Genomic DNA, 13253 nt, shown 5'->3' with positions numbered 1-13253 from the left:
CCTGAGGCTAAATCAGTCATCTTTTCCAGATGCCAAGGGGCTGTCCAACCCCTCGGAGGTGGAGACTCTGCGGGAGAAGGTTTATGCTACCCTCGAGGCCTACACAAAGCAGAAGTATCCGGAACAACCTGGCAGGTGAGGGAGGGCTGGAAGAATCTATGGCAGCAGGTGATGCCTCCTACTTGCCCTGAATCCATGGCAGCATGCAGCAGGCACTGTCTAGGTCTTTCACGTGTTATTTAATCTTTATAACAAGCTGAAAGCTGCTAAAACATTGGCTTCATGAAACCAGAGGTCTTATCTTGTGTGCCGTTCCTCACTCCGGAATCAGAGCCTGAGACGTGCCTGACACATAGTGTACAGCTTTATTTATTTATTTTAAAGATTTTATTTATTTATTTGAGAGAGAGAGAGAAAGAGATAGCAAGGGAGAGCATGAGCAGGGAGGAGAGGGAGAAGCAGGCTCCCTGCTGAGCAGGGAGCCAGACGCGGGACTCAATCCCAGGACCCTGAGATCACGATCTGAGCTGAAGGCAGATGCTTAACCGACTGAGCCACCCAGGCGTCCCGGCATACAGCTTTCAATGTTGAACGAACAAGCACATGAACAAATGAACGCGGGCCTCATTATCTCCAGTTTCTAACGAGGCACCGAGGCTCCAAAGGGGTAAGGCAGTTGCCCGAGATCACGGAGCTGGTGTGCAGTGGGGCTGGGATGTGAACTCAGGTCTGTCTGATTGCAAAGAGCTTGTGCTTTCCAGGCCTTGCTTTCTGCTCTGCCCCATGGAAGCCCCGTGCTAGAAGCTCCAGTCAGACTGGGGGCAGCCAGGACACGTGACCCCTGTCCCCCAGGGCCATCTGTGTGGTGTCTGGCAAGGTGCTGGCTCTGGCTCTGGGGTCCTTGTATAAAGAGGAGGACACTGGTCGGAAGATCTCTGAGGCCATCTACCCGTTCAGGTGTTCCTGAGTCGTTAAAAAAAAACAAAAAAACTTTTTTCAAATGTTTCCCCCAAAGCACAGCTAAACAAAAGTTGTTCCTCCTCGGCTAACTCTAGTTAAATAGAGAGAATGTGCTCCTCAGATCTCACAGAAATCCGAAAATGAAACTGACAAAACTGCCTTAAAGACATTAGTTTTGTTTTTAGGATTAATATTACATGCTCTGAATTCTCACTCATCGTTTTCATTCCTCCGTGAAGTCTAATTTCCGTTTAAGCTGTTTTTTCTGGATCCTAAGCCAGTATGTATCAATTGTTCAGAAGAAGTCAAGCTCCGGTTTTTATTGGAGTTTTTTATTTAACTCCAAGAGGGTGGGTTTCAGGCCTTCAGTACAACACATATGCAGGCCTTGAGGGGTCGGGAACCTAAGCTGGGGTAACAGACCTCCCAACTGTCAGTAGTTGAACATGATAGAAATGTATTTTTTGCTCACCTGTCAGTCCTGGGTGGGCAGTCCGTTTGGAGAGCTGGCTCTCTTTTGCATCAAGACTCAGGGGTCCACTCCTTCCTTCTTGGGACTCCACCGTGTCCCAGAGCCACATCCTGTTCTGCATCTGGATGATGGAAGGGGAAAGGGTAGGGGAGGAACACAGAGGTGACCTGTGATCTGGGCAGACCTGGCCTTGGAAATCCCTTCACTCACTGCCATTGGCTGAAACTCAGTCACATGGCCCAGCGAGTCATGAAGGATTCTGGAGAATGGGTGCAGCTGTATGCCAAGGAAGGAGGGTGGACACCTGGCAGTCTCCCCTGTACCTGCAATAGGTGAGGTTACAGAGCTCTGCCCAACAGACAGGGCTGGCTGCTCAGCCCTGGCCGGTGTGAGCTACCTGAGGGCCTGGTGGTGGATGATTTCTACTGAATCTTCTAGCTCGAAGGCTGCATAAAGCATGTTTTTTTGAGCACATATTGTGTGCAGGGCATTAGGAGTAAGAAGGCTCATACTCATCCTTTTCTTCGAATTGTCTCTAGGTTCTATTATTTATCTCTTAAAAAAAAAAAACAAAAACAAACCTAGGGAACCTGAGGGACGCCTGGGTGGCTCAGCCGGTTAAGTGTCAGCCCTCGACTCAGGTTATGATCTCAGGGTCCTGGGATCGAGTCCTGCCTTGTGCTCCTTGCTCAGTGGGGAGCCTGCTTCTCCCTCTGCCTACCACTTCCCCTGCTTGTGCGCATGCTCTCTCTCTCTCCCTCTCTCCCTCCCTCCCTCTCTCTCTCTCAGACAAATAAATAAATAAATAAAATCTTAAAAAAAAAAACCCTAAGCCAATCTTTTTCCTTATTATAAAAGCTGAGCATGCTTTTATGGGGAATAAGGGAAGTATTTAAGAAATAAAGTAGGTAATAAAATGAATCATAAATTTTGGGGGGTATATTTTTTTTCCAGTATCCTTGTGTATCAATGCATGTGTACATAGAAGTGTGTATTTACAGAGAGAAGAATCATACAGTTTGGTGTATTGTTTTCCTCTCTTAGCCATTTTAGGCACTTTATCAGATACTGAAAAGTACAACATTATCCTTTTCTGCGATTTTGTAATATTTCACAAGGTGGATGTATCCTTGTGTATTTAGCCCTTGTCCTCTGGAACATTTAGGTTGTTTCTACTGAATATACTTTCAAAACTTTGGAACTTGCCTGTTCTCCTAGGAACGGGACTACCAGGGGACTGGGCTGCCTACTTGTTGGCTGGACGAGGGCAGAACCTGAGGGTGCAGGGAGGGGGTGTAGAGGCTGGGCCCTCTGCGTGTCCCTTGGGCGCATCCAGTGCAGCCTGGACAGAGGGTGACCACCCCGAGGCTGAGCAGGTGCATCAGGGATGTCACTTGGTCAGTCAGGTAGGTGAGTGTGTGGACGGCTGGTCACCTCCACTTTGCAAAAAGTGGTGGAAGGGGATCCTGGCACCAGGTTGAGGAGAGCTCTCAGCGGTGGAGTGCTGCCACTCAATGGAGACTCTTCAGAAGTACAGTTTGCAGAGGCCGAGTTCTGCTTTCTGTAGCCTGAAAGCAGAGATAAAATTCAGGAGGACGCAGAGGCTGCACGCTGTGCGCACATTGTCTCGCACTGGGGCAGGCTGCGCTGGGGCAGCCGGCGGGTGAGGGAGGAACACGGCATCCTCCCTGGGGCTGTGGCTCTTCATGGTTCTGCTTATTTCCACGGTCCTGGTCTTAGTTCCCAAATCAGGGGCAGTCAGCAAAGGCATGCTAAAGAAACGCTAAGAGAATGCTAAATCCTTGTGTATTTAGCATTTTACGTATGGTAAAACTTTGGCATTTTTAGAATGTATAATACATTCTAAATATAAATACATTGTCAGAGTTACAGCTCAGCCTAACTTTGTAATTTGCAGAGAAGCCATTCCCTTCCCCTAATCTCCTGAAACTCTTTCATGGCAGAGTTAGGACCAGGAGTTCGGCATTTCTATCTAACTGCGTCTTCCTGCTTGGTGACATCGTGCAGATGCGCTCTGAAGCTTTATCATCAACACTTTCTGAAGGGTTGTGTGGGCCTTGGTGTAGACCTTTAATTTTTCCATGTAAAGAAGTAATGCCTACCTTTTTAGATGGTGCCATTTCATCTTTCTTATATTGCCCCAGTTCCTTAACCCTTCATGGGGTATGAATATAGAAATATACACATTTTCAAGGAGTATTAAAATTCCAACTTGAAACTCACTCATGAAATAATGTTGTGACGCTCACTGAAGATCCAGCCTAACCAGAGTCTCTGATTTAAGGCCAGAGTGGCTGATAGGGTGTTGGTCCTTGTCCTTTTATTGGAAGTTATGACTTCCTGATTTCCAGTTGCTGTTAATAACATTAAAAAATTAAGCTTCATTGGCAAAAAGGATTTTGAGAGACAAAGAACGACCACTGAGGCAGGATGGAAAACATAGCAGGTTGAGGGGCGTTAGAAGGATGTGCAGATGTGAGACGAATTCTTCGCACACTGGCCTCCCTCCCTGTGGTGAACCTCACAGCCAAGGTCCTTAACCATACAGGAGTGTGCAGGATGTGGGCAAGCCCAGGTGTGAGTGTGTGCACGTGTACGAGGACATCGAGAGCATAGGAGAATGTGTGAGTGTATGTAGGTGTGTACGTGTGTACACAAGCTCATGCATGTGAGGGTGTGTAGGAGTGTGTGTGTGTGTGCACCCATGTGTGACAGTGGTGAGGGCATGTGTGAGCATGTATGAGAATGTGTGAGTTGCATGTATGACTGTGCACATGTATGTGTGACGCGTCAGACAGGTGTGTATGGTTGTGTGTAAAGGTGTGCCTGTGGGACTGTGTGCACATGTGCGTATGTATGAGTGTGTGCCCGTGTGTGTGTGATGTGTGAGGCCGGTGTGTATGTTCAAGTGTGCGTGTGTACCCGTGGTGGGGTTCTGTTGCATGCACATGCACGTGAGAATGTGTGAGTGTGTGTGCACGTGTGTGTGTGCGCACCTGTGTATGTGTGACATGAGGAAGCCGGTGTGCATCTGTGTGTGCATGTGTGACAGTGGTGGGGCTATGTGTGCACATGTTCATACCCGTGTGAGAATGTGTGTGGGTGTGTATGTGTGACTGTGCACACGTGCGTATGCATGACAAGTGTCAGGCACATGTGGGTGTGCATGTGTGCCCGTGGTGGGGTTCTGTCGCATGCACACCCACATGAGAGTGTGCAAGTGCACGCGCGCACGTGTGTGTGCCCGTGTGTGTATGTGTGACATGTGTGAGGCCGGTGTGCATGTGTGCCCGTGGTGGGGTTCTGTCGCATTCACACCCGTGTGAGAGTGTGCGAGTGTGTGTGCACACGTGTGTGTGTTGTCTCCCAGCCAGACCACGGCCCCTCAGGGGCAGAGACGAGCACACTGGTTCGCCCTCTGCTCCGACCGAGAGGGAAGCTGAGCCCGCGTGTTGGTAACAGCTGCTTGCACGTCGGTAACAAGCGGTGGCAACTGAGGCGGCCCGCGGGCCTGGTGGGGGGAGTGAGGCGTGAGGACAACGCAGTCCGCCCGGGAGGTAGGAGGGAAGCTGCCTAGGATTGGAGCTTGCCCGGCTGCCTCTGTGGCCCTTCCCGGCTCCCTCTCCCATCCCGGGTTGGAGAGCAGACCCCCCCGAGCGGCCGCTCCCGGCTCCTGACGCCCCTTCGGCCTCCCTGCAGGTTCGCCAAGCTGCTGCTGCGCCTCCCAGCCCTGCGCTCTATCGGCTTGAAATGCCTGGAGCACCTGTTCTTCTTCAAGCTCATCGGGGACACGCCCATCGACACCTTCCTCATGGAGATGCTAGAGACCCCGCTGCAGATCACCTGAACGCCCCCAGCCGCAGCCCGCCCCCCACCAGGACCACCCCTGGGCCGATGTGTGTGGACCCCCACCCTGCACACGTTCCCCCGCCTCCCACCCTGACCCCTTCCTGTTCCACAAATGTGATGCTTACAATAAAGAAACCTTTCTACATGTGCGACTTTTATAGGTGGAGTTTTGTACAGATGTTAAAGGAAGCCCTCCTTTGCCATCTGAGGGGCTGGGGATCTTTCTGGAAGCTCTTGGAAAAAGGAACCAAGCCTCTGTACATATAACTGGTTTAAATTATTTTTTCACTTGCCATGGAAAGCAAACGAGCGAATAATAAAATAATATATATGATGTTGGCACTGCTTGGAGCCCGGGGTGTGTTATTGTGCTATGGGGAAGTGTTCTCAGCGCGGGGAGGAAAGCCGTTGGGTGGGGAATGGGGCTGGGGTCCTGAAATAGTAAATCCCACGATCGGGCATCGTGAGACTAAACTGGGCACAGGCGTGCTTTGCCTCAGAGCAGCCCCCCCCCCCCCGCCCCCAGTGAGATTGGGAAGAAACATGGTCTTTCAGAGTCAGCTTGGTTTTTTGTGTTTGTTTTCTTCCCCCTAGGGATAATGAGTACAAACAACCTTGTTCTGTTTGGGAGCAATTGAGCCTAAGGCCAAGGGAAGAGGCTCCCTTGATGGAAGAAGATTCTTGGATCCTGGGAGTTGATAGGAGGTAGTAACAAAAGAAAAGAATTTTCTGTTGTTAACCAGCAAAAAGACCAGAGTACACCTAATTTGTTTTCCATCATTATCTGACCTTACATAGCCTGTTCTTAAAATGGAAAGAGAAAACCTCTCCCAGCTTCTAGCCTATGATTTCCTGGTGGTCCTGGAGCCCTACTGTTTGCCGGACAGTAAGCTCCTCGAGGGCGGAAACTATGTCTGACACCACAGTTAGACTATATATATAGCCCATCTTCTTCGAGTCACCATCCTGCCATCTGCAGGAATAGGACTTAATGGATACACAAATCTATGCTATGATTTACATGACGCCCCCTAGGGTTGTCAGTGTACAACATGAACAACTGCCCATGGCAGTCCTACTTACCTTTCCTGTGCCACAGGAACCTGATCTAGGACCTGGCACACAGCAGATGCATAGTAAACGTGTGTTGTTGAATTGGGGTCCACATAACTGGAATGAATTTCTTAAAGGGCATTGTGGATGGCAGTTGCCTCGTTCCCCATCGATCACTTGTCCTCTCAGAAGACCCTAGAGCTAACTCTCCAGTCCAAATACATCCATCCGTGGTCATACAATTTTGGAGAAATTAAAATTGTTTTATTCCTGGGGAAAGTTGAGGGATCCCTTAGCCTTGGACATTAAGCAATGGAATGATAATCTTAATTAAGCCGTTTTTTTCCCCCTTCTCTTTTTTATCTACATTTACCGTGAACCATGATGAAAATGACTGGAGTCGTGGGAGACTAAGACTTAATCGTAGGCTCCCTGACCTCCCCTTTCTGCCAGTATAGCTCACCGGACACATTCGGCTGCCTTACAGGTAACATGTGTCTTCCAGGGGAACTCACCGTGGCCCACCATTCATGGGAGCTCAAGTGCCGTTCTGATCCTTGATCTCTGGAGCAAAGTACAGCCTGATGAAGGCGCAGCAGGGTGTCTGCCCATCCATCAGGCCATGTCCCCCAGAACTGTTGTCCTAGAACCCCACACTGAGCTTGGCCGGAGAGGAGTAGGCATCTCTCCCCAGGCTGGGTCCATGACATTTGGGGCCCCAGAGGCCATCTCCTTCCTGACCCTATTCCCCTCCCACCCCAAGATGAGCCGCTGAGTGGATGTTCAATCTTCCTTAAGGCCCGACTCTACAGCAACCACGAGAAGCTTCTCCAGAGAGAAACCCTCCTTGTTCTGCTCACCTCCCCAAGAAGAGGAGACAGCCGTAGAGAGAACACATTGTCCTATCAATGCTGACTAATGTTTGCTGAGAGTCACCACCCAGGCTGATGACACAGGTAAACAAAACCAAGGGACTCGCCCTCATGTTCCCCAGGCTTTTTGTGGAGCCAGGGCCAAGGCTCCGGGTGAACGGAGGCTGGATTCTGGACACAGCCCGCCAGAGCCTGCTCCTGGGTCTAGTGGCTGGTGGTCCTGTGTTTGGGGGGAGGCCGCTCAACCTCAGTGGCCCCTATTTCTTTCCCTTATTTGTAAACGTCAGTAATAATGCACACCTTAAAGGGGTGCCTGGGGGCCTCAGTCGGTGAAGCGTCTGCCTTTGGCTCAGGTCACGATCTCAGGGTCCTGGGATCGAGTGCCGCGTCGGGCTCAGGTTTTTGAGGAGATTACTAGAACATCCCATTCCACAGCCTGGTCAGGATTGCCCAACCTACTTCTACATAAGGAATCACCAAGTTGTGGTTTCTAGTGTTGCTTTACACTTTTCTTCTTGTTCGTATCTTCCTCGGTACGGTGGGAATCAGCCCCCCAGCCCCCCGGCAGCACTGACAGCGCAGAGTGTTGGGGGAAGCTTGTGGGAGCCGTGGGGCCCATGTCCCAAAGAAGCTGCCACACTCCCCACCAGGGCGCTGGTGTGCCCCGACCGCTGTCAGATCCCCAGCTCTGATCTCTCAGGGGCTTCACCTCCTAGACCTTCATGTTTGGCTTTGCAAACAGGGACTAATAATGACACCTGTTCACAGGGCTGTCGAGAGAACCAAATGGGGTGATCTGTGATGGCTACGTGGCATGTGGTGAGCTCTCAATTAGCTGTAGTTACACCATTATCGATCCAAATATTTCCACGAGATTCCTGTTCTGAAAAGAAAGTCCTCGACTCCAGGGATAAGACCCCACCCCATGCCTCACCCCTACTCACACCTTCCTTCCTCAGCCCTCCTGCCCTCACCACGGCAGCCCCCACCCTCCAGGCTTACACTGCATCAGTGTCGCGGTCCCCTGCCGTCCTCGGATGGTCTGAGTGGAAGTCAGTGAGACGGCTCATGACAGCCCTTCAGACCCTAGCAGGGATGACCGAACAGGTGTCATCTGTACGGTAGACGTTTCCTGGCCTTCACCATTCCTGTCTGTCCCATTCGGTGTCACCAACCAAATGGCATTTGATTATAATTCTTTTTTTTTAAGATTTTATTTATTTATTTGACAGAGAGAGACAGTGAGAGCAGGAGCACAAGCAGGGGGAGTAGGGGAGGGAGAAGCAGGCTTCCCGCGGAGCAGGGAGCCCGAGGTGGGGCTCGATCCCAGGACCCCGGGATCATGACCTGAGCCGAAGGCAGACGCTTAACGACTGAGCCACCCAGGCACCCCCGATTATAATTCTATGTCACTTCCTTGCTCCAAAATTTTCAAGGACCTCCTCTTGTCTCTTAAGCAATGGTGGTCACCAGGGGGCCATTTTCCTCTGCTCCCCACCCCCCGCCTGCCCCCAGGGAAGGTTTAGTGATGTCCGAAAAGGTTGTCACAACTGGGGAGCTCTAGTGGGTCGAGGCCGGAGACGTTACCGAACATCGACAGGGCACGGCCCAGCCCCCCACAACAAAGAAGCGTCTGGCCCAAATGGCAACAGTGCTGAGACCGGGAAACTCAGCTGTAAAGCATCGTTAATGGAACAGAAAATCAAATGCGCTTTCCTGTTGTTTTAGAATTTTGGCTAAAGCCCCAAAGTGAGGCCAGGAGGCCCCCCAATGTTCAAGAGGAACTACTGGATGTACCCACATGAACTTAACTAAGATAGAAGAATTCTTTCTGTAACTTTTACCTTATATTTCTTCTTGAGCTTGTATTCACAGAAGATTGGAATTTAAGAAGGAAGTTCCTAAGAATAAGGGGTACTTGGGGGCCTGCTGTGGCTTTATCCCACTCCTCCAGGAGGAGGAAGGACCCCCATCGCCAAGCCAAATGAGGACCACAGAAGAATCACTCACTGAGACCGATCTCTCAGGACAGGGTACTGGTAGGAAGGGAGGCTGGTGCCTCCTTCCTGGCTGGATGCCTCGCTCAGCAGCAGAAACACCAAGTCACCCTCAAGGGAGGGAGGGAGTGCTGGGGAGGGCTCAGGGATACTTGTGAACATAGAGACTGATGCCTTCCCCTTGACCAGAGAGCTTGGAGGACAGGAATCCATCCTGAGGGTAACAGTGGGACAGGGGAGGGGGCAGCAGTGTGTGCTCACCCCCTCCCCTGCCCTTGGTCTGGTCAGGGTGTGGCATTTTCTGTGAGCCAAATTAATACTCTGGAAGGGAGTTGTGCTCAGAATTTCCCAAAGGTACTGAGCACCCGGGTGGCTCAGTCGGTTGAGCATCCAGCTGTTGGTTTTGGCTCAGGTCATGATCTCGGGGTCGTGGGATCGAGCCCTTCATTGGGCCTTTGTCAAGGCCAAGGCAAGGGGGCCCCAGCAATAACAGGCCATGGGTTGAGCTATTGTGGGCAGTGACGAAGGGCTCAAACAGGGAAGGTGTCATATCAGACATGCATCAGCAGAACAAGCCGAGCCATCGGGTGGGTCCTTGCCACATGGAATGCATCGACAGCACTACCTCCTTAAGAACGTTTCCCCTCTTCCCATCCTTCCCCCAAGGCCCCAATTCCCTGGTGGAGAGAGGGCAGGAAGACCCAAAAGAGGGGGAGAAAGGTGGAGGAAGAGGGAGAGCGTTGTCCCTGGGCCAGGAGTCAGGCCCGACAGGATGAGGCTTGGGGAGTCCACGTGAGGTCGATGGTTTCCACTGGCCTGGGTCTCTTACCTGCCAGAATGAGATGTTCTGAGCTTTGCGGGAGGTACCGTTGGCCAACGGGCAAGCAGCGGCGATCCCACAGAGCAGGCCTGGAGGCTGGGGCTGGAGGAAAAGAAAGCCTTTTCCTGTGTGTGTCCCCCTGCCTTCCAGCGCTTCCCAGTACCAGCTGCACGTGTCCAGACTGGGGCCACGGGCAGGCACCACTTGGCTTTGCTGTCTTTGCCCCTCAGCTGGGCTGCCCCCAACCCCCACCCCCCCCGGGAGTGAGTACAGGTGGCTTCGTGCATCCGCTACAGTGACTTCATTTCACTGCGGACACAAGCCCGGGCTTTTTAAAAGCAGGGCGATTGAGGCTGTCCGTGGCTGCAGCTCCTTCTGCAGCCCCTGCTGTCTGTCCGTGCTCAGGCCTGGCCCCATGGCTGCGCTGGCCGTACCCACTCACGTCCCACTCCACCTGCAAAGCCAGCTCAGGCGCCACATCCTTCGGGCGCTTTTCCTGATCGCTCCATCCTTGTGATGTCACATTATTTTGTGTCTGCATTTCACACACATCCACACTGCGTTTGCCATTATGGGGTGGCAGCATATACAGCCAACGTCCCTTGTAAACACCCCGGGAACAGACATCATGTCTGATTTGTCTGTGTCTCCCCGACAGCTCTGGACAGGGTGCTCAGCCCAAAGCTGGCATTCCATAAATGTTAGGTGGGATTGGTGCCTTTGGTTTCACCCCCAAGATGGCAGCCTGTCGCCAGTAGTTCAGTCCTGCAGGGAGCCCGGGAGCCTCCCCACTGGAGCCACGAGCTGGAAAACCAGCTTCGGGCAGACTGCGAACAGAAGGTATAAGGTCTCTGCTGTCTGTCAAGTCACTTTTCATGGGCACAGTGGGCTGCGACCAAAGACGTGGAGGCATGTTCTTTGCCTTCGGGGAACTTCTAGCTGAAAACAGTACAAGGCACGAGGATCAAGGGATACGAAGCAATGATATGTCCTGTAGCACTTTAGAGTTTACAAAGACCCATAAAGATCTGTGATTGTCATGTGGCCCGGGAGAAGTGGGCAAGAGAACTTTTGTTAACTTCTTTTTTTAAATTAATTAATTAATTTATTTATTTATATTTTTTAAAGATTTTATTTATTAATTTGAGAGAGGGAGGGAGAGTCCAGAGGGAGAGGAAGAGGGAGAAGCAGGCTCCCCTGCTGAGCAGGAAGCCCGACGCGGGACTCGATCCCAGGACCCTTAGATCATGACCCGAGCTGAAGACAGACGCTTAACCAACTGAGCCACCCAGGCACTCATGTTACCCTCACTTTAAAGATGAAGAAAGTAAGATGCTGGGAACTCAGAGACTTGTGCCAGGACACACATGGTGGGCAGTGGATGGGACTCAGCCACTGTCCCTGCCCATACACAGCAAGTGTCCCCCCAGCCTCAAGACCTTTGCACCTGTATCCTCAGCGAACCATCTATTCTGTGCCCGAGAAATACCTGTCCATTGAGGGATTGGCACAAACAATGAGCAAATATAAAATAAAAAGGAGGGTGTTTTTTTAAATAAACGAACTTGGACAAACACATCAGATTTAGCCTTGAAACCTTCTTTAAGACTTTTGCTGCGATGATATTTTCTTTGGAAAGTTCTCTCTTCCATTTGTCTTCAGAGCTGCTTTAGAGACCGCCTAAGAAACATGATCTCACGGTTCTATATTAAAAACTCATCAAATAACAACAGGGACAATAACTACCCATGTGACCCCGATTCACACTCGACTCCCATCTACCCAGAACCTACTCTACACCAGGCCCTGGGCTCAGTTACTTTCATACCAGCTTTATTTACTCTGTTTAATAGATTCAGCTCTGGATGATTTTTGGCTGTTTCCAAAAATCAAATCTGCTCTCTCTGCTAGTGATAATTTGTCACCACTGATGTCATTCAAAAGACTGGGGCTCAGGCTCTGAAGGTTCCTTCCCCCAAATTAGGCCATAAACCAATAATGTCTTTCCCCCCAGGGAGGAAGATTGGGGCCCCTGATGTGGAATGAATTTAGGGCATTCCTGGGAGGCACTGAGGGGGGGGAGTGGAGTGAAAAGCACGCCCCCCTTCCCCCTAAGGCAGGCAGGGATGGCGGATCTGGGAAAGGGCTCTGCTAGCTTGAAGCAGAGGACTGGGGAGCCAAACGCTTTCCCAGCAGGGGAAGAGCAGCCTTCACCCCGTTCCATGGAAAACTCCATGGAAATGTCTCCCATGACAGTGTTGGAGCACACAGCCGTCTCCGACCACACTGGACTGGCCGGGCTCCAGGCCCCCCAGGGGGAGCTCCTCGTGGTCGGTGCAGCTGCGGAGATGCCTGCGACCCGCCCAGCCCCAGCGGGACACTTGGTGCCAAGATCGTTAGGCGCGGGCGCCCTCTGCTGCCGGCTCGGGGTATCACCCCCCACCTTCCTGGGAAAGAGGCTTCCAGGAGGTCTGGGAGGGACAGAGTTTTCAAGATGGAAAACAAATAGAAGAGTTTGAAAAACGAGGCTCAGGGAGACTCAGAAGGTCAGATATGCCCCTGGCCAGATGCCCTCTCAGTGGAGTTTTAGTTTCTGGGCAAATGGGCTCCAAAGAGGAATCTCAAAGAGGGAAGAATGGAGAATCTCATGGGGAATGCCTAGAAGCAGGTGCGGATCTCAGCTGGGAAGTACCACCTCCTTCTCAGCTGCCAGCCCCTCACCAGCTAAACACCAGCTAGATGCAGACCTGCAACATCTGCCACGTCACCAACATCACATGTGAAGTCGAAGGGTAATGCCACAGCAGGGCTGGCTCAGAGCCCGTTACCCCTAGGTGGCACCGCGGCCGCTCCTAGGACAACACCGTCTGCCCATTAGACTTCTTTCTCAGAGGCGGAACGGGGCCCTGGGACCGTGCTTGTGTGTGCGCTTCCAACGGGACTGTGTTTTAGGGAAACGTTCTGTTGTTCTTTGCTCGTGAAGACTGTGAGCCGGTTACACTGCCAAGTGTAAACATGCTGCCTTGGCCCTTCCCAAATTTGCAGAGCCAGATGCACGTTCCCAGCAAGTGAGGTCACCTGCATATCAGCTTACCTGGTGGAAAGAGAAGAGGACCAGGAGCTGCGGTTATGCGGCAGCTCCTCGTCTGACCCTGGTAAGGTCGCTGGACCCCTCAGGGCTTCGAATCCCTCCTCAGCGAAGTCAAAGG

At 51.7% G+C, this 13253-nt stretch overlaps 1 protein-coding gene across 3 annotated transcripts in view; it reads left to right on the top strand.

Moving 5' to 3' along the window:
- The window catches only part of RXRG (retinoid X receptor gamma), a 43643-nt gene extending 37999 nt beyond the window's left edge, over nucleotides 1-5644 (top strand). For all 3 annotated transcript variants that reach the window (XM_027613416.2, XM_027613417.2, XM_027613418.1), the window contains 2 exons: nucleotides 30-135; nucleotides 5153-5644. In XM_027613416.2, coding sequence (XP_027469217.1) covers nucleotides 30-135; nucleotides 5153-5300 — 254 coding nt within the window. In that variant the 3' untranslated portion in view covers nucleotides 5301-5644. The remainder of the gene's footprint in view (nucleotides 1-29; nucleotides 136-5152) is intronic.
- Nucleotides 5645-13253: the final 7609 nt, after the last annotated feature.

The sequence above is a fragment of the Zalophus californianus genome, chromosome 10 (genome assembly GCF_009762305.2).
Source record: "Zalophus californianus isolate mZalCal1 chromosome 10, mZalCal1.pri.v2, whole genome shotgun sequence".
NCBI lineage: Eukaryota > Metazoa > Chordata > Mammalia > Carnivora > Otariidae > Zalophus > Zalophus californianus.
Note: the sequence above shows the minus strand (reverse complement) of the source record. Positions and strands in the feature narration are given on the sequence as shown.